The sequence below is a fragment of the Salvia hispanica genome, chromosome 6 (genome assembly GCF_029641045.1).
Source record: "Salvia hispanica isolate PSC_SH4W2 chromosome 6, Shi_PSC_v1, whole genome shotgun sequence".
Lineage (NCBI taxonomy): Eukaryota > Viridiplantae > Streptophyta > Magnoliopsida > Lamiales > Lamiaceae > Salvia > Salvia hispanica.
The window spans coordinates 41,826,406-41,847,357 of NC_142697.1; the positions used below are offsets into that span (position 1 = coordinate 41,826,406).

A 20,952-nucleotide genomic window follows, 5' to 3' on the forward strand; every position below is an offset into this window, starting at 1 on the left:
ATAAATTATAGGAGTTGAGTTACCTTACGACTGTGGATAAAGTTTACTAAATAACGCAAATAATTGACTGTAGCAGAACATTGGCTCTATTCGGAGAATCTTGTGGCATCGATTCTATCTCGTGCCACAAACAAGGACATTACTACGAAGGGTAAATTAATTAATCCAAATTATCAACAAAAGCATCCTTAATAAAATATTCGGCATTGTCAGATTCCATTTTTTAGTCTGAAATTCGATGAAGATTAGTTCAATTATTAGGATCTCATAAGAAATTATTTGAATCACTCCACGTAATCAAGTGCGTAACACTAAGCTACTAACACTAGAACATGTGAATTTAGTGCATGCACTAAAATCTGGCGTCTGAATCTGTGCACCTACACGCGGCATGTAACTTCTTTGTGAACGTATAGAGATATTGATGTTCAAATTAAATTAAAAGTCATCATTATTTATTAGTTGAATTTCTCCTTGTATAAGCTTTATTTGTAATTTAATATTGATGTATATATAATATATACTTACACGAGATTTATAGGCACTCGCACCTTCTATACATAACTATAGATGATTAAAAAGAAAATTTATTTTCCATAGTATTTACAATTCAATCTGGATTCTGAATCTTTATATAGTCTATAATTCTCGTGAAGATACATTATTGTATTTCAAAATTGCATTATATTTGATGATTCATTTTTATATCCGATTTAATTATATGCCTAAAATGGGAGATAATTACCACCAAATTAGACTAATCATTGAACCTTTAAATAATACCGTGGGTTAAATTATGGGGGACTATTTAGTCCACGAATCAAGAGGTACGGTGCCGTGCTAAAATGGACTGCATGTCGTCTCAACACTATATTCACACGCGCGCACACACCCCACCCCAAAAAAAAAATTACATACACACATAGTACATATAAATATACATTATAAAAATTATCATTCTTACAAATATACATATAAAAATGAAATTCTTCTTATCTTTAGAACCTTTTTTTATTAAATTGTGAAGATTAATTGTAAATGCTTCTCTTTGATGAATGATTCGACTTCATATTTTGAATATGAGAGCAGATTAATTTCATATTCTTTTATACAATTCATTCAACACAATAATCCCACATTCGCATGACAAAATTTTATTTATCCGATCTATGTATATATATTCTCCTACTAATAGCAACAAATATGTTATTATTATAAAACAAGAAAATATGTGAGCTCTTACCTAAATAGGAATAACTAGAACTTATTAAACTTTATTTTAAATTTATAACTAGTAGTTAAATGAAAATGAGAATAAACTGTGACTTCAGAGCTAGCTCTTATAAAATTGAATGTTCTTATACATTTTGATACGCCTACAATATTGTTATTTGTTTTAAGTATCAAAAAGATAATACTACGTTAGCATTTTTTTTATGCAAGATTATGAAAAAATATCCATCCCTATTCCCTAGCCAATGTATATGTTTAATCGATAAAGAACTTGACCTTAAAATCTAATATCTTTATAATTGAATTAATCGATAATTTTTTTAAAACTTTTCAATGCGTAGAACAAGTAGTATAATAATAAATGAAAAATGGAAGATATACGGCATAGGGCGTAGAAATCCAATAGCACTGCGCCGCTCCTAGAACTCTCCACCACTTCTGATTGGCTGAAAACTGCTTAAGGTAAAACCGACCTAACATTATTATGTTAAACAAATGCGATTAAGATTAACTCTAATTGACCAAAACAAAACGGTCAATGCTTTTAGCAATTCGGACATGAATCCACGGCGGGGGACAGCCACGCGGCGCCCTCTGATTCGACGCCAGGTAGCACGTGCACTTCCACTTTTGTGTTTATAAAATTTCAAAGTTAGGCTAGCGATATTCGTGTTAATCTTGTTCAGTTTTTCACGTTTGAAATTGTTGATGAGAATGTGAGCTGTACAATGTCGTCGGCAATGGATTTGAAACTAGGGTTTTTATTGTTTCAACTGTCGTATGCTGCAAATACCATTTTCTCCACGTGCATGTGCATAGTTTATAGCTTATATTTGACGTAAACATGTCTCAATAATGACTGAACATGTTTGAGAAATTTTAGTTTCTGAAAATTTAAATTATTATGATCAAATCTCATTCTAAAACAACACAATGAAACCCATTATTTATAAGTGGTTTGCAGACCCTATAAACTGAAACGGAAATAGAACAAATTTCAGAAAATTTATAAATGCCCAAAAAACACTAAAATATTGTTTTGCGATGCCCAAAATACATCGTAAGCCATGGCAAAGGCGATATTTTGACTTGTCAACCTGTTTTGCAAGTATCGTGCGAATTTTAAGTCAGTCCGACACAGTTAACTTCGTCGGCGGGTAGAACAACATCACCATGTTTTGCTCAATTAATTAATACCCCCTCTGTTCCATAGTAGTTAAGTCATTTTGTCATTTTGATACGTTCCATAGTATTAGAGTCATTTCTATTTTTAGTAAAAGTCAACACATTTTTTTTCACTCTCTTACTTTATTCTCTCAACCTTTTTCATGTCCTGTTTCATTTTTCTTTTCCTTAACTCACTTAACACAATTTTTCTTAAATAACATGTTGAAAAGAAGCGCCTCCACTACTGCGGAATGGAGGGAGTAAGAAACAGTGTTAATTTAATCTTGGATAGTACAATTTTTGGTACATAAAAGTTGAGTGGGAATACATCATACACGTAGGCATTAGACAAGAAAATATCCATGTGCTTTTTCAACACTACCTAAAATCGATTTTATAAATTCTACATTTTGAACATACGGTACATGAAAAGGAAGTTACTATAGTATATTTCTATTAAAAGAGACTCCTTTTTACACATGTATTCCACATAAACTTCGCAATATATAGTTATACTCAACTTCAAAGGTTTCCACAATTTGGAGGATGATGGTAGAGTTGTCTAGTTTACATTCATATTTTGGTTGGTCAGAGTTGTGGCAGTTCATGATTGAATTAAAATAAAAAGTGATAGAATTTAAAGAAAAGTAATAGTTTAACCGAGTATTTAGGCAGAATATTTCGTTCTTTTTTTAATTTATTATTTAAAATGTTAATTGATGCACGTTATTGTTGTTGACTTGTCAATAATATAAAAATAGTAATGTGAAACAATTTGAACGTAACTTAAGCATATCATCCACCGTCTAATTAATGTGTATTGACTAATTTTCGTTATCTTGCAGTCTCAGTTATTAGAAAATTAATGTTGAAGTGATGGTGAAACTCAAGATATATTCCACATATAGTTCGATTAAGATTTCAACCAATGTTTTATATTTGTACGCACATGTTCAATAAAAAGCATTTTGTCCAATCCATATATAGTCCTTATCCCATGCCCCATGGGTTGTAACTGTAACCGGTAAAACTATCATATTTAGGATCGTCACGAGTTTAATTATTACAGAATATTTTACAGGTAGAATTTAACACTATTATATGCAAAATTCAACACTGATATATGTAAAATTAAAAGATACTAGAAGTTTAAAAATCTACAGCAATTACTCTTAAAATAAATTCAAATACTAACAATTTCCAGCCCAACAATTTACTAGCCTTTATATAAATTTGGGGTGTCATAACTAAAAATATTACAACCAACACAAATTTAGGTGAGATTGGCCCGCTGGTGAAAATCCATCATTCAATATCCATGTTTGAACTTGTACTTTAATTCACACTCCATCAAAATGCATGCACCATTGCTGCTCCTAATCATGAATGATTAATGTCAAGACAACACCCAATTAATTACTTAAACAAAGATGAACATAATTAGTAAGTATTCCCTTGTGAAATATCTTGTCAATAGATACATTCCAATCATCAATGGGATTAGACATAAACCAGAACCTCGCAATATATTCAGTGAACTGAGCAAAGATATTTAAAGTTTGGGGATTTAGTTAGGTTGTCTAAACATTTGCTGCAAATTGAGACCAGTGAGAGACATGACCCAAAATGTTTGGCTGAAAATGGCAAAATGTTTTGCTCTTTGATTCGACTAATTTCGGGTTTATTCAAAGTGTTTGCTTTCAATAGAGGATGCATTGACACAATCGACACATACCAGACTATGTACGAAACCAGTTGGCGATTGTTAATTTTCTAAAAAAGTTGATAAAACTGTATAGTTACGACTTTCATATGCACTACTATTAATTAAGTTGTAGTGTACCATGATACCGCTTATTATACTAAACAGTAGAAAACATGAATCGTACTTATCATTAACATAGGGAAATTAAGGTATAGTCGATTCTGTCCCATGTTGTAATAAATCATACTACTATTAAACAAGTGTATAAATTTATTCATTTTAATTTCAACCATTGTAGTATACATCAAAGAGCTAAACGAGATGAAATAAAGGCCGGGTAAAATGGGATATAGTAATTGACATCAATTTTGTACAAAAACTTGAAATTGACACTTCTCTAAGAATCTAAGGTCATATTCAATTTACAAATAAGATATTTATTCAATGTGCTGATGTTAAATATTTTTTTCCTTAAAAAGAATAACTGCAGTAGACAAAAAGAGGACTATGGAAACAGGCTGTTCTATAAGGAGGAAGACACGTTCAAAACAATAACATAGTTTTTAGGAAAATTCTAGTAATAATCATAAAATTTGGCTATTTTAGATGGACTAAAGTTTTCTTGGAACCATGACATTCGAATATTAGACGTCGAAAGTATTAACTCAATTGTGGTTCATATGCTTAACTCAGACAAATCAGGCAGATCATGAGAGGGTAGTAGTTATAGCTTAGTAAGACATATATGGGCATTCATGGACTGACAATATATGGGAGGTGAACGTGAAGCACATTTATAGAGAAGCTAATATTGCAGCTGATTTTCTTGCTAACTGGTCGACAGGGATGCCGCATGAGCTGCACATTTTTTTATTCTCCACATAGAGGTCTCCTCATCGTATTCTATTAAACAAGCAGGAAAACTCCGAGGTCCGGCTATGCCCCTGTTAGGATATTAGTAGTAGTACAATTTCTCTCTCTTTTCTATGCAACAAAAAAATGTGGCGTAAAATTGCTTAGTTTGATAGTTGCTTTGTAAAAATTGCGGTACAAGCCACTGATTGATCGATCATAATAGTTCTCGTCCTATTTTTTGAATCACTATGAGGGATAGAATATGCCAATATTATTTAGTAATGAATTGTCTAGAATTAGAGATGAAGGTACACAGGTGATGAATACAACTCAATATCCATGAAAAAGTAGATGAAATCGATTACATTGCCAACTATAGACATGAACACACGAAAATTAAAAAAAAAAATACAAGAAATCTTGGACTTCATGTAGACAGAAAAAATTAAAGAAGATTATTAATTAATTATTGCATATGAAATTTCAGTTTCTTGAGAGAGCAACAGCATTGAAAAATATGAGCAGCATAAGAGCAAGAATTCCTAAGTAGGATCCAACCAAAGCTCCAGAAACCCTCTCACACAGCGAGTTGTAGCGATCGCATATTCCCCCCCAATTCGCCTCCGAGCTCCCCTTGTGTGCCACGTATGCAATCGCTGCAGCCGCCGATGCTCCCGCCGTTAAAACACACACAATTGTCTGCCAAAATTCCCATATTTTATTATGTGATGATTTTGATAAAAATTTAAAAAAAAAGATCAAAATTTGTAATGTAGTAAATCATGTTCATGTCATTACCGTGTCGAGTATGACTAGAACAGTCCTGGTGACTTTGGCGCCGGTCTTGAAGATGTGGAATATGGATAGCGCCAGCGATAGAATCAGGTAGGCCGTTGCCATGGCATTCGACACCACAAAAAATCTATTGTTTCACGACACAATCCATGATCAAAATTTGTTGCGTGCAAACTCATACCACATCAGATAACATTATATATGTGTTTCTCAGTTTTAATTAGTATGAGACCTCTTGGGAGTAATTCAGAACCAAAAACAAATATGTATATATGGGTTTAGTCCAAAGCGGACAACAAATTTAAAATGGATAAATTAATTAACTCAAAAACTTACGTGAAAGTAGGGAAATCTTGATATTGTCGAGAGGCAAAGTGGATGAAATTGTTGAAGTTGTCGAAGGAGGCCAGGAGCGATCGGCTCGTTGTGGCAACAGCGATGGCGCTGCCCATGGTGCTAACGGCGGCAACGAATCTCAGTATGAAATCGGCCAATGACATTCCTCTGCTGGGGGGAGCCGGAGCCGGAGTCTCCTCTTCTTGTTCAACATTTTCTTTATCACCCTTTTGTTGAGCCTTTTCCTTGTCCTTTGCCATTTAATAAGCCTAAAAACAAATGTTTGTATTGCAAATGGATTTTGTGTGATATGTTTGTATTTGGATGTGTTGGATTGTGGAGACATTTCCATGTGAATTTATACATGATTAGGAGATGAAGATGTACACTAGTAATTGGTGCATGATTCCACTATAGGAATTAGATCGGTCAAATTTAGTATGGCAAGAATTAGTAGTTACTAATGCAAAAACATAGAAATTCAATAAAAATATGGTTTGCTTTGACTTGCTATGAAGTTCAAACTTGAAAATTGAAGGCATTCAACGAAATTAATGACCTACTATACTTAAATATTTGTTATCATTTTAAACCTGAAGATATTCAACCGAATCAATGACCTACTATATTTAAATATTTGTGTCATTTTATTTATGGAGTATACAAAGTGAGTCTATTTAGATATTTATATAGTATGAAAAATGTAAAATAAAATGAAAATCAATTTAATCACATAATTAAAATGTTTAGCTGGTGTATCTTTTATGTATCAGATAAACTTCAATCATGTATTGGGTTAGGTTAGTCATGAAGTCTTTAGAATGTAGTCCACGGTGATTAGGCCATTTTGGGTATAAAATAATTGTGTGGCTCTACCCCTAACTTTCTATATTTACTACTCCTAGTAATAGTATTTTCTAACCCAATATTTTACGGGCCTGAGCCTTATGATTTGGGCCTAATATAAACTGGGCTGGACTGGACTTCGATTTTAGCTGTTTGGGTGAAAATAACGCATTCTATTCAGAGTCATTTTTATGTTTCCTTCTCGTTGTATTCCGTAGTATTTATTAAAAATACGAATATTAATTTTATTTTCAACTCTTAACAGAGCATACATATAATACTTTATCTCATATTCCACTTTCTTCAAGTAAATCAATAAAAGGTGAAAGAGAGGTTAATTTGATGAATGATTATTAAACTTTGGTACTTATATCAAATTGGTTACTAAAATTCAATTTGTTTTGAAATGAATATTACTCCATCTTATGCTTATGTTATTTTGAAATTTAGCTCATTTTTTTAATTATTCTATTCTAGCTAAATAGTTTCCTGTAGCTGATGGAGATTGCTACGATGATGAGTAGTTATAAGTTATGGATGATGAGTTTGTGAAGATCGTCGTCGATGGCGTTGGAGTTCAAAACGGCGACGAAGATCGTGGTCATAAAAGGTTGCTTCGACTGTTGCAGCATCTCATCTGTGGCAGGGGAGATAGTCTTTAAGTTTATATGGAAAATAATTTATTTAGTTAACTTAAACAAAAAATAATGTGATATTTTAATTGCTATGTAGAATAAAATAATTATGAAATTTGAGTTGAATATCAAAATGATATAAGTAAAAGATTTAATACTCTGCTTTAAAACAAATTAAAGTTAATAATCAATTTGATACGAGTACTAAGTTTAGTAACCATTTACGAAATTAAGCTATTTTTTCATTTTCTTTTTTATAAAGTACTGGGAAAAATAATAAAATATAGATACTTGTGTTATTTAATGTATTCAATTTTTATATATAAAAAGATGTAATACTATAAAAAGTAAAAACGGATCCTACAGCTTGTAGTTGATGCATAAAGGAATCCGAGTGAAGAAGAATCCACATACATAGATCCAAAAGAAAATCAATAACATAGGTATAAAATAAATTCATGACTTTACAAACCAACAAAATGCAGATTCCTTCCGTCACACACTAGAAAGTAGAAACAACATCCACACTCCATTACTCAATAACTACATCTTAAATCCAAATTCAAATCCAAACAACATTAAACCTACAAATTCAAACACATTTACATTTACACACACATGCATATAGGATAATGATTTAAGAGCGTCGCGACAAGGTGAAGGCCGACATCAAGATCAAGAGTATGAAGACGATGATCCCTCCAAAGGATCCGATCAAGGAGCCCGAAATCCGCTCACAGAAAGAGTTGAATTGTTGGCAGATGGCGAACCAGTTAGCTCTAATGTTCCCCTTGTGTGCCAGGTACACAATGGCTGCGGCCGCCGAGGCTGCTGACGTCAACAGAGCTAGCATTGCCTGCTCAAATAAAAGGTGACTAATTTTTATAGACAATTTAAAATGAAAAAAAAATGATTATTAATTATAGATGGATGTAATATTTATGCCATGAATATAGACAAATATGGTTCCAGTTTGATTAAATTGGTTTCTTATTGTTACCGCATCGAAAAAAATCAAAACGACTCTGCTCTTCTCTGCGGCCCCACGCATGATGTGAGAGACAGATACAGCTAGGGAGAGAATTAAGTAGCCACACACTATCGAATTCGCCGCCACAAAAAACCTGCCAATGCATGCATGTCATCAGTGGCAGACCTAGAAAAAATTAGTAACATAAAAAATTAGTGCGAATAGATAATGCACTTACGTGAAGGTCGGGAGGTCACTGTACTTGGCTCGGAACCGGATGAATTGGGTAAAAAAAGGAAGGGACTCATTGGTGGTGCCCATAGCTATAGCACTTGCTAGGGTTGCGACGATGGCGACCAGCCTCAATATGAAATCTAGCACTGCTACTCCGCGATTTGCACCCGTAACCCTAGTTGCACCTGAACCCAACTCAATTGTCGAAACTGCCATTGGTTTAGTTCGAAAATAATAGAGAAGCTAATTTGTGATGTATGTATGTACGTATTAAGATTGGAGATTAGTGTTTAAGATGAATTTAGTGTTGGATGAGTGAAGTAATTTATAGGCATGATATGATTGGGGGTTGGAATATACAGAATTAATAATGTGCGTAGTTAGTATATCATGTACCTGCTTCATGGTGTAGCTTTTTTTGGTATACACAAGAACAATTTTATTTTTTCCAGATAAGGAATAGCAGAAAGAATCTTTCAAACTCATTAATTTTAATTAAGTATTTAATTGAAAATTTATCCGCGGCATACCCGCGTGACAAACCAATCCACTTGTAGTTTGTTATGCTGAACCCATGATTAATCCTTCACTTCTTGGAGTATTTCATTATTATTTTTGTTCAATTCCCACACGAGTTTAGTTTTGTTACAAAAAATTAGTAACAATTATACCTTTATGAGCCTCCTTTTTCTCTGTACCACACATATAGCCATATAGGTGTACACATGTTGTAGTCGTAGAGTTGGCAAAGCGATTAAGCAGTAGTTAAGGCCTATCAAAGTCTAATTTATTTATTTTACTTTTTTATAATCTGTTAGATTTATCCAAAATTTTAGTTAAATTATTTTGCAAAGTCCTTATTAATGATCAGAATCACGTAAAATATATTCACGAATAAAGTTGAAAAGACATAGTCCATACAAAAAATTTCAGACATCACTTATGCTAGTAGTAATATTTTTGCTTAACCACTGTAGAAATGGTCATTATATTTTTGTTATAACGATGATTTTATAAACCTACAACTTGATGCACATCTCCAATATATATAATCTCCAAAATCATATGAAAGTGTGCATTTTGTAGATGATGTTAATAGAATGATGGATGCTATATAATTGATTAATTTGATTTACGCATTAATGGTTGAGGATTCCAGGTCCAATGCATATGTCAGGAATTATTAATTTTGTTAGTATTTTTTAATTAGATGGATCAAATTGGTTAATGGGCCTGCTTATTCAGGGCCGAAGACCCAATAATGTCTGAAGCCCAATTTTGCAGTCCGCGACCTTTATATATTTGCTGAATCTGAACTTAAGATATCGATGTCGACGTTCGCTAGCTCAATGACTCAAGACATATATATACGTGTCACAATAATAAAGATACTTGGCAAGTCTACTGATGTAGTGTCTTAAATGCAACAATTCAAAAAACCAATTCGAAATTACAAGTTAGATGAAAGATTAGGCCTTCTTTGACCTTGACTATCTCGGAGTATTAGTACTATTTTGGGATATTTATCCAATTTCCATTAATTTATTTCATTTTAGTACTAGTATAAAATTAAGACTCGTATTCTTTGAACGTTTACTTAATTTTTAAAAAATATTTCTTGAATAGTTCTTCAATGCAGACAGCAAATGAATCATATTTGCACACTACTTTGAGTTCGACGATGAAGCAAAAACGCCTCATTTTCAATTAATAAATCAGGATTCAAGTTACTATAATTGTTACTCCTACTAAATTGAGTAAATTAGAAATTATTATTCATAGTTATCAAAAATTTAGATATAAATTCATCTCACGTGTTTGTTAATCTTATAACTTTAACAGCTAAAGAAAATAAACCAAAATAAGTTCTAAGTAATTAACTTGGTATTCATATCTATATCGATCCGATGCAAGAAGTATTAATTATTGTGTATTTTGTCTGACAAAATAATCCATGTTATCTAAAACTAAGGGTGTGGATCCTTGTAATTTGGCAAAAAACATAATAACAAAAATTCATACTAGAGTACTATTTTATTGATATATATTAAAAAGGGGTAATTGCTTTTAAAGTCATCAACTTTCTATGAATTCTGATTTTTCCCATGAACTTTAAAAAGTTCGTATAATGTCACGAACTTTATTGTCGGTTGCCATTTTCCTATGTCAGGTTTTCCGGCCTGATTCAAACTGTTCGTTTCCTATTAAGGCAATGTCCAAATTCTTTTATCTTATTATCATTATCTTCTTCTTTGAAATAGCTTCGCGTGGGTACCTTGTATGCCTCAATCGGAACTCGGATGAAGAAGTTATGGCCATTATGATGGTACAAGGTCGCACAAAGGTCGCAGCCTTCATCAAATGGTCATAACTTCTTCATCCGAGTTCCGATTGAGGCGTACAAGGTATCCACGCGAAGCTATTTCAAAGACGAAGATAAAGATAGTAAGATAAAAGAATTTGGACATTGTCTTAATAGGAAACGAACAGTTTGAATCAGACCGGAAAATCTTATATGGAAAAATGACAACCGACAATAAAGTTCGTGAAAAAACCGAAATTCATGGAAAGTTAGGTGACTTTAAAAGCAGTTATCCCTATTAAAAATAACAGGGGTTGTAGTGCAATTACACAGTTGAGGTAGTGAGTCAACGAAGGAGGGTAAAAAAGTCTTTTGAATCCAAGCTGAAAAGAGTTGACTTTGTTTTAGAGTCGATAAACAGCCTTTGGCCTTTGGGTATTGTTTTGAGATTTGGGTTTGAAAAGTAAAGTCAGAAGAGAAAAGAGGAGGCGAAAATGGATCAGAACAAAGGCGCGTTTTGGATCGGAATCTTTGGAGCGATAATCACGCTTTCCGCTTATTCTCAGACGTTCGTATCTCCGACACAGTGCATCGCTGCGGGTCTCATGGTTCTAGGCACTGGTCTTCTCGTTAGGGAAGGTCTCATCTCCATTTAATTTTATTCACCACTTTTTCTTTACTCCACTTATCTCTGTTTTTAAATAATCACACACTATTGTTATGAATTCCATGTGACCAATTTCAACGACTTTTCCCCTTCGTGTTTGTTTGTTACTATTGTCGTTATTATTTTTAATTTATTTGTTTACTTTGCAACCCATCTCTTCACTCTCTCTAATCTCTGTGTATTGTGGATTGATTCTGTTTCTATCTTGTTGCAACTTGAGTTTGTGTGATTCAATTGGTGTCTAATTTGAAAATTTCGATTGAATAGTAAGATGATAATCTTGAATTCAATTATATTAGGGGCTGCCCAGTCCTATTGTTTATTAATGTTTGGGGCTGATACACGAATACCAGTCCCATTTAGTTTTAAAAAATACTTTTTAGGAAGAAAAATAGGTGTGAAAAATTAATGGAACAAAAATCTTACTTTATAGTATATTTATTCTATAATGAAATACAATAATCAAAATAAGTTATGATATAGATTCAATTTACTAAATGGAGTATAGTAAATGAACCATTAATGGTGACATATTACATTTTTAAAATGTCACACTCTAAATGACTATACTCACAAAACAACACTACATAAAATCTGATGCCGAATTAGAAATACTCCACTTAGAGTGAGACGAAGGGAGTTTAAGATATAGTATCAACAGATGAAGAGAGTAACTTATAAGTACCTCTTGTAATAATGAGAAGAAATTTCATAAGTTATGGTGTATTTTGTGCCTAGTGAGTTTGTTTTGTGAAAACCTATTGTATGTGATACTAATCGATAGTTAGATACTCAAATTATGCATCTTGTTCCCTAATTAACTCATATTGATCTCTTTATTATACACATTGTATGACATATTGGTTACTCGGTACAGTAGTTTTAGATTGCTTATACAGAATAGACTAAACTACAAGTTAATTAAATACATTTAAAATATAAGTGTCCTATAATGTGTTTATGCTTCCAAACTCACCACAATATTGATATTCCTTCTTCTGCCATCATTGGGCACCAGTTCTGGGGAGTAACCCTAGAAAGAATAATTCAGATTCAGATTAATAAAAAAACACAAAATCCACTTCAAACAAATATTCGATAATAAAAATAATTACCAAAAAGAAAAGAGGAAAAGGCAAGAAGGGACACTCACCTTAACCATTTTATGTATTCTTACATCTGCAAATCACAGAATGACAGACACATGGCATGATATAATATAAAATTAAATGTAGTACTAATAAAAACTAGGACACCTCATATTCATAATTTAATCTTTTGACTGCAAAATTATTACACTCACATGGTGTGCTAATAGCAAATCAAGAAAAAAAGCCTAAAAAGTTGGCTAAAAACTGCCATTTCAACCTAATTAGTAATTAGTCATATCACCTCCATTTTCCATAGTTGTCTCTAGAAATTATGCAAATCATCAACATTCTAGCATGGGACAAACCAGGCTTAGGCATAGCCAAAAATAACTTGCCGGTTCCAAACAATGTAATGCACCGGCAAGTCATCCTTGGCTACGTCTTCCAACCTAATCACCTCATGCAAGAACTCAGATGAGATTACAGAAACCTCGACCAATCGCAACACGACTCTCTCTCTCTCTCTCCTCCCGAAAGGAGAAACACAACATTCCCAAGGGGATGGCCAAGTAAAGCAAGCAATGCCTGAAGAAGGAAGCCTATGCAGTAGAGAATGTAGATAGAAAGAATCCCATTGGAGGGGAAAACAGTCTCAACATGGGAAATATTTTCTCTTTACAAGTAATAGTAGTAGTAGTAATAATAAATGAAGAAGGCTTCTCAATAAATAATGCAGCAGCATTGTGCAGAATGGTAGCTCCTCAACAGTGCTGACTTGGGTAATACCCAAATCTTCTCACTGAGGTGATAGTCTTAGATGTATGACACTCTATCTCTATACATATATGTAATTGCAACTCTAGTGTACACGTGGCGGTAGGTCAGCCTTGCAGAGTGGACTATGAGCTTTACATTCATTTGTATATTGGTGCTGATGATGCTTCCATATGTTTTTCAATTTCCTTACCTGCATCACTGTTTTGCTTTTCAGCACTCATTTACTCTGTTTACCAATTGTGATGAAAGTAATTAAATTCTAAGCAAATGTAGTTGTGATTGGTCAGTTCGAGGATCCACTTGGACATACTACATGCAAAATTCAATAATGATCTAGTATTTGATTGTCACCTCCACTATTGAAAACAGAAGTAAAAACAATCTATTCCACGATTTTATTTAATTTTCAAAAAATATTTTTATATTTATAGGGGAGGTAACATCATAAACAGTCCCCATTTTTCTTCTTAGAATATATGAAAATAGTTGAAAAGATCATAGCCAGCTCTAGTCATTGTTTGGTAATCTTTTACTTAATGAGTATTGTGCTTTGTTCCACCAAATAAAAGTATACAATTTTCCTGAATTCAGAAATAGGTAGTACTACCATATATTAACCCGATGCTCTTGATGAGGTAAAATAAATTTTATCCAGCGATTACCATTTCCAAATCGACTATCCTTACAATACATAAAATAAATCGTTTGGACTAGTACTAGTATTTTAGCTGGAAGGATACGAATCATGAAATGTAAAAGACGAAAACATCCTGCATGTTGATTCTTCTCATATATCCAACATCAATTTGATAGCAAAGGCTACACAACTCAAATAGGCAGTAATGAAAAATATGTAAGTAGGCCAGATCACGACTTCACCTCGTGTTCATAAAATACATAAACTTGCACGATGATTTATGATTGAGCTTAACTGGATATAGACAAGCTCGAGAGTATGATCCAGCAAGCTCACTCTGCTTGTTAGATAACTGATCTAAGAAATACTACTAAATCAGTTGAAAGCTCTCCGGCATCTAGTATTTTGTTGTGGCAAAGTACACCCAAGGTGATGTTGCATACACTTTGGCTTATATACTAGAAATTGTTCGAGATAGCAGAATGTAAACCTACACATGACAAATTTCCTCGCTCCAACTATAAACAAAATTATGTTCTAATAAAGTAAGCAACTTCAAACATGCTTCTAATTTCTAAACATGATGAAACATTATCCAAAACAAAAGTGACGCATTCATCACTGCTAGATGAAAATCCATGGCTGAATATGAAATCAACATTAAAGGCAAGATGCAAATTGCAGATAAGAGTGCCATAAATTATGGATTTGCACCATCACCAGAGCAGAAACCATACCTCATATCAATTGGATTGTTTAAGACTAAAATACTGAATATTTTAGGCGAAATTACCTGTAGTCATCACAGCCATCCACCAAACGTGAACCTATAAGCATACATAATAGTGAAGTCTCAGGATCTCATCAACCTAAAGAAAGAAATTGCAGTGGGAAAAAGTAGCATGATTTGAACCTGTTGGAAGAGAGAGTTTTCAACTACTGCTGATCCCACAAGCATGCCATTGATAGTAACTCTAGTTATAGACAAATACCAATGACAATCACGATTTTCCAAAAGACGTCGGAGAACTGAGTAAATGCTTGCAAATTCCAACAGACCTGGTTCTCGACATGTTCACTTCCTTCATTATAACAGAAATCCTCAGCCAACAACATAACTTACAACTTCTGGATTAACATCTTGACAATAGTGATGACCAAACCAGCATATTATCATAAAGAATTATTGTTGATGTGTAATCACAAAAAAAAAGATGCTAATTCTTTAGATACAAAAGTGAACAAACCCAACATATATGAGTGACGCAAAAGCTGTCAAAATTCTCTAAAAATGCTTTAAAAGTTAGGTTATTCACCAAATGCCTTTTGGAAGCAATAACAAAGTAACAATAAGTTTGCAAGAAGTGAGAAGTAAACATCCATAGCATATCTACTTCACACAAAACCAAGGCATTATAATGTGCACAGCTGAAATTTAATATTAAGTCAAATCCGATACATAATGTTGGAGTTGTAATATGGGCAAAGGCAGCAGGTTCTTGGGAGCACTACATATTAAGCTTGGTAATTATGGTAACGGGCTGGCGTTTAAATAGGTAAAAGTCTTCAGATATCGGTCCTCCTAAAGGAAAGAGCATCAAGGTGGGCCATCAGTTTTTCCAAATCCTGATCATCTGGTCTTCTGGTTTTGGCAAGTGGCTTCATCAAAATAGGCGAGAGGTTGACTTCAGGGCTTCAGGTATCTCAGCTGTTATGTTGGGAAGCGAAAGGAAACAAAGGTAGAACAATACCATCAGTCATCTCGGGACATAGGCATGGAAATTCAGTAAATTGTTAAGACTTGGTATTAGCTGGTATTGGCAAGATAAGCAGAAGTACACTTGCAGGTAACTATGGATTGAATGAAAGATATTGTGCATAAAACAATGTCATGGCCTACCTGTATTTAATAATTTCGTCTAGTAGTCATAGTTCCTCCCACGTGAAGCATGATTACGCCCTGACAACCTGGTAAGTAAATCAGGCAATCAGGGACTAATGGGATATGTATACCTTATCCAAGTTACTACTGCAGTGCTAGATATACAGGATAGGTGGTTTTTCCAGTGCTGACAAGCTACCATTTATTGAGCATACAGTCATACATAACAGATTTGATGCTCATTCAAATGATAAACTGCCTAAAGGTCAGCACAGATCCATAGGTCAGGCCAACCTTAGAAAAAATATTAAGGACTTGAAGGTTTAAAGAAAACAATACTGCAGCCTGCAGAGAAAACCATTCAGTTGTCCATCTCGATTATGGAGCAACTACAATAAGGCCTGATACTCTTCGCCACCTGGTACATGTTCTAATGAAGCACAGATTATAAATGAAATCAAACAAGTTACAAGATAACATACCCAGAACCAACAGAGCGCCCAGATGAATAGCTCCCACCATAAGCACCATAAGGAGAGCTGGCACTACCACTCTGACAGTGGACGAATTTTATCAGACCGTGAGTAAGAAGCAAGATTATAAATCAAACTGCATTTTCTATCTCATACTTTTATTAACACAAATCGAATTACCATAAGTTTTACCTGAAAACCACCATGACCACCATAGGTATCCACAGGTGGCAGATCCGCTCCACCATATCCACCAGAGTAAGAATAACCCCCACGCCCACGGCTCTTTGAATCTCTACTTTCATATTTGTAACTGTCTGGACCATCTGCGGACATAGGAAGATATGGGAGGACAGGCAGGAATGTAGAGACAGCACCCTCCTTTTCAAACAGATTAGCCCTCAAGCGTGAAGTTACTTGTATGAGAGCATCCTTGGCTACATCAAGGTCTCCGGAAACCTGAGAAGTAATCCGAAGTATCAATTTGCTAGCTTACTAAAGAAGGATTCCCTCCATTTAGATCTCCTTCTGACTTTGTTCCTCTGTTATAATTCTTCAGATATATGCAGAGATGTAAATTAAAACTTAAAGTGCATTTTGATTCACTTCCAGTTCCAGGAGAAACGTTAAGTAGAAATTAACAGTTTTGACACACCAAAGGCAATTGTAACAAGCATGAAGAGCATGGTGGATAAGATAAATGGCTATCATATAGCTGAATTTTGAAACTCATAGTAAATTATGAGATGGACAGTGACAACCCATTAAACCAAGTCCAAGCCTTTACCTGCACCATCTCATCATCCTCAGAGGCAACTTTAGGGAGATTTTCTTTTGATAGTATACGAATATTGGCCTTGGTGACTTTCCTCATCTCTGATATTATGGACCCTCCTTTCCCAATAAGACATCCAATTCGAGAAGTAGGAACAAGTAATCGTGTTGTAAATGAAACAAGACCAGAGTCTCTTTCAACTTTCTCACTGCACCTGGGCTGTAATCGCAAAGCTGCATCAATTGCTGGAGAGAAGGAATCTTCAAAGACCTAATAAAAGATACAGGGGATTTCTTAGTATTAGATGAGAACAAAAGGTCATCCAACATAACTCAATCTAATACTAGTATTTTTTGTACCTCTTTCGCAGTTATGGATATCACACGTTCATCTCCCTCGGAGGCTGCACTATCAACTTTAATACCTGCCCCAGAATCCTGCCTTATTTGATTAATTATCATACCACCCTTGCCAATGACACCTCCAATATTAGCAGTTGGACACACCAAACGAAGTGAGAATTCTTTAGGCGCTGTTTCAGTCCTTGGAGCTGAGTACATAGACCGAGACCAGTCTGCACTCTCGCCCTTGTATCCCCCATAGTGCCCCATTAGTGGTGCCAATCCCATGATTGGAGGTCCAGCTGACGCCCCCATAACTGAACTATTAGACGGGTAGACGGTATGATTAGCTGAAGAGAGCAGATGCTGAGATCGTGAGGGGTTGTCATGAAGCCGAGATGCAATCTGATGAAGAGCTTTCTTCACCACAGACGCATCACCGGATATCTGACAAACAAGCAACAGAAAAAGAAAAAAAAATCAGCATGCAGACAAAGTCAAATGAACATATTCAGTATATTCGCTTACGGAAATAAAAGTAACTAAGTACTTATCAGGAAGAGAATGGCACACCAGTGACATATGCAACCATAGACATTTACTTTTGACAAAAAATACGACACCATTAATAATAGATGATATAAGGTGCAAATAACAGATGAATAGGAAAAAAGGCTTTGATAACCGGGCCCTTTAACAACCTCAGTGAATTTTAAATATACGAAATGCTAGGGTAGGTAAAAGAAAAATTCAGAGCTACATACTGGTTTACATTAAGAAAGGAAAGGCACATAGGCTTCTGAGGATACCTGCACAAGTTCATCTGAACTCAGAGCACATGTTGGCAAATGGTCATCCTTTACAATGCGAACCTGTGCCCCGGTTTCACTACGAATGTTTTGAACTATCTGTCCACCCTTTCCAATAATACACCCAATCTGATCGGATGGCACTAGAAGTCGGACAGTAACATGAGGGGGGTCATCCGAGTCCTCTGCAGCAGAATCCTCAGCAACAATTCTATCATGCACCTTAAATAGAGCATCTTCAGCAGGGCATACTAGACCATCACGGCCTTCCAAATCATTGGTTTCCTCACTAGCACTATATATAGTAACAACACGTTCTTCACTTCCGGGCATAGATTCCCCAATTCGAATTTTGGATTTAGTATCCAACCTCAGTTGCTTGACAATTTCCCCGCCCCTTCCAATAATACTTCCGATCTTCTTTCCAGGGCACAAATAGCGATAAACTGTATCATCTTGTCCAATAGAGTATGCGTCTTTATCACCACTTCCAGAATTTCTTCTTTTATTTCCCCCGCTTTCAGAGTAGTCAGACTGTGAATGTGGCCGCTTGCCATAATTACTCCGATGACCAGCCATTCTGAAACAATATACAATAGCTCAGTGTAAGAAAGACGTAAGAAAGTACTTAATAAAATACAGCGAGCCAAGAAAACTAACTAATAACTTAAAATTTGTAATCCAGTTGACCCAATCACTGCTGAAAGAGAACAATTCCCACTGACTCAATAAATCAGGTACATTATGCAAAACTACCAAATCGTAAACCCTTTCACAAATTTCGGCTGATCAAAGCCAAAGTCAACACCTGTTGAATGTGAAAACAACAAGTGAGAAACCCCACGTATGTAAGAAATTAACTATGTCTAATATGTCATTCTTTAACAAACAACACTGGATCAGCTTCAAGATATGGTTGATTTAACGACTAAAGCAAACACCCCCACCACTACTCAGATGGACAGACAAGACTAATGATATTACACCCAGATTTAAAACCAATGTATTTCATACCAAAAACTCGTAGTCAACAGAATCTAAATTTTACATAAGCGATATATAAATCGCCATATCCAGTGATCTGAAAAGCACGGGTATAATTAGGGTAACTCTGCGTCGAAGATAACCAATTAATCACAAATTAACCAAAAGAAACAAAAAACAAGATATCAACAACTGCGACGGAATCAACATAGAGTACTCAATAAATATGAGAATTTACCTACTAGCAGAATTCGTGAGAGTAGAATTGCAAAGAGAAACGAGATTGTAGATAAGTGTGACAGCAGGGAGGTTATGTGCAAGCAATGATGACGATTATAATATCTAGGGTTTCAAAGCTAAAATAGGGAGCTTTGATTTTTCCCTTTTTTATGAGGCTGATTTTTCCTGAAATACTCGTATATACTCAATAATAATTATGGAATCAAAAATTCAGAATCTTGGTAAAAAATAATATCCGAGTTTATCATGAATTTTGACTACAAATTATTATAGAATAAATCAAGAATTTGTACACTTTCACCAATAACCTCTCTCATTTATAAGAAAGGTATGAGAAAATATTCACTAGTTAGTATGGAAAATTTCTTGCACCTTCCATATATATAAGATGCACCACATATACAAATAATGTAATGAAGTTAATTCATATTAATCTTATTATTATTAATTACGTTTATAATCGTTCATATTATAAATTTTGTTTATGGTATACAATGCTAACAAAATTAAAATTATGATCATACCTTTGATTTAATACGGGCCATTTCGGATTATATTTTGCAATCAGCCCAACACAAAATGCCAACTTTATGTAGATGCCTATAAAGTTTATATTAGGGGTTAGTTGGTGTGTCCGTTGTAATGAAGCAAGATAAATAATCGAAATAAAATCAAGATTGAAAACTACATTGGTTGGTTCTTTGCTAGAGGGTAAAAGGTTGTCTCCCATTATTTTTATTTTTATTTTTATTTTTATGAATAAAATATTCAACAAAAATTGATGGCGGTCAATATATTGACATGACAAACGAAATTACATGCAGATAACCTAAATTTGCATGTCTGCTCTCGTTTTCCTTCAACTCGAGGGAATCATTTTCACTTCCATGATTGTGGCTTGTATGCAAAAAAATCTCTCAACTTACATCTCAAATTACAATCAGCGTTGTTGCTCTTCTTGTACTGACCTTCGTCATGCTTGTCCACTGCCGCATTTGGTGCCCAATTGTATTAGGTTACCGTCTTACCGGTCCAAACTTGCCGTTCTGGAATCATTAGTCCGCTAAGGTATGCAACAACAATTTTGGATCCTTCACTATCAATGAGAACTCGAGTTCATTCTCATTTTTTAGTCTCATCCATCTGCATAATTTTCATCTCATATAAAAGTTACTACCCATAAAAAATCAAAATCAAA

The 20,952-nt window shown here is 34.3% G+C and overlaps 4 protein-coding genes across 13 annotated transcripts; 1 reads left to right on the forward strand and 3 right to left on the reverse strand.

The window, feature by feature from the left end:
- Positions 1-5,277: 5,277 nt before the first annotated feature.
- Positions 5,278-6,402, reverse strand: LOC125203789 (casparian strip membrane protein 1-like). Its single transcript, XM_048102238.2, has 3 exons — positions 6,092-6,402; positions 5,759-5,882; positions 5,278-5,659 (listed from the first exon to the last, which is right to left on the reverse strand). The coding sequence occupies exons 1-3, from the start codon at positions 6,349-6,351 to the stop codon at positions 5,444-5,446; spliced, it is 600 nt and encodes a 199-aa protein (XP_047958195.1). The 5' UTR covers positions 6,352-6,402; the 3' UTR covers positions 5,278-5,443.
- A 1,565-nt stretch (positions 6,403-7,967) lies between these two features.
- LOC125208144 (casparian strip membrane protein 1-like) lies at positions 7,968-9,052 on the reverse strand. Its single transcript, XM_048107720.2, has 3 exons — positions 8,781-9,052; positions 8,573-8,696; positions 7,968-8,428 (listed from the first exon to the last, which is right to left on the reverse strand). Exons 1-3 carry the CDS (start codon positions 8,990-8,992, stop codon positions 8,210-8,212), a joined length of 555 nt encoding a protein of 184 aa, XP_047963677.1. The 5' UTR covers positions 8,993-9,052; the 3' UTR covers positions 7,968-8,209.
- Positions 9,053-11,503: 2,451 nt separating this feature from the next.
- LOC148923837 (uncharacterized) lies at positions 11,504-11,894 on the forward strand. The gene has a single exon (XM_089060266.1). The coding sequence runs from the start codon at positions 11,573-11,575 to the stop codon at positions 11,732-11,734; it is 162 nt and encodes a 53-aa protein (XP_088916392.1). The 5' UTR covers positions 11,504-11,572; the 3' UTR covers positions 11,735-11,894.
- Positions 11,895-14,364: 2,470 nt separating this feature from the next.
- Positions 14,365-19,909, reverse strand: LOC125205060 (RNA-binding KH domain-containing protein). 10 transcript variants are annotated; one of them, XR_007173705.1, is made up of 10 exons: positions 19,753-19,909; positions 18,531-19,110; positions 17,740-18,168; positions 17,393-17,650; positions 16,798-17,064; positions 16,615-16,685; positions 16,151-16,218; positions 15,310-15,328; positions 15,164-15,224; positions 14,365-15,077 (listed from the first exon to the last, which is right to left on the reverse strand). XR_007173705.1 is itself a non-coding variant. In XM_048103860.2 (9 exons), exons 3-8 carry the CDS (start codon positions 19,107-19,109, stop codon positions 16,170-16,172), a joined length of 1,653 nt encoding a protein of 550 aa, XP_047959817.1. In that variant the 5' UTR covers position 19,110; positions 19,287-19,338; positions 19,753-19,899; the 3' UTR covers positions 15,616-15,958; positions 16,151-16,169. The 10 variants fall into 10 exon arrangements, 5 of the variants coding, with proteins under 5 accessions (XP_047959817.1, XP_088916391.1, XP_047959816.1 ...); XR_007173704.1 differs by having other exon boundaries at positions 15,310-15,332; XR_007173700.1 differs by lacking the exon at positions 15,310-15,328 and having other exon boundaries at positions 15,164-15,309.
- Between the last annotated feature and the right edge of the window lie 1,043 nt (positions 19,910-20,952).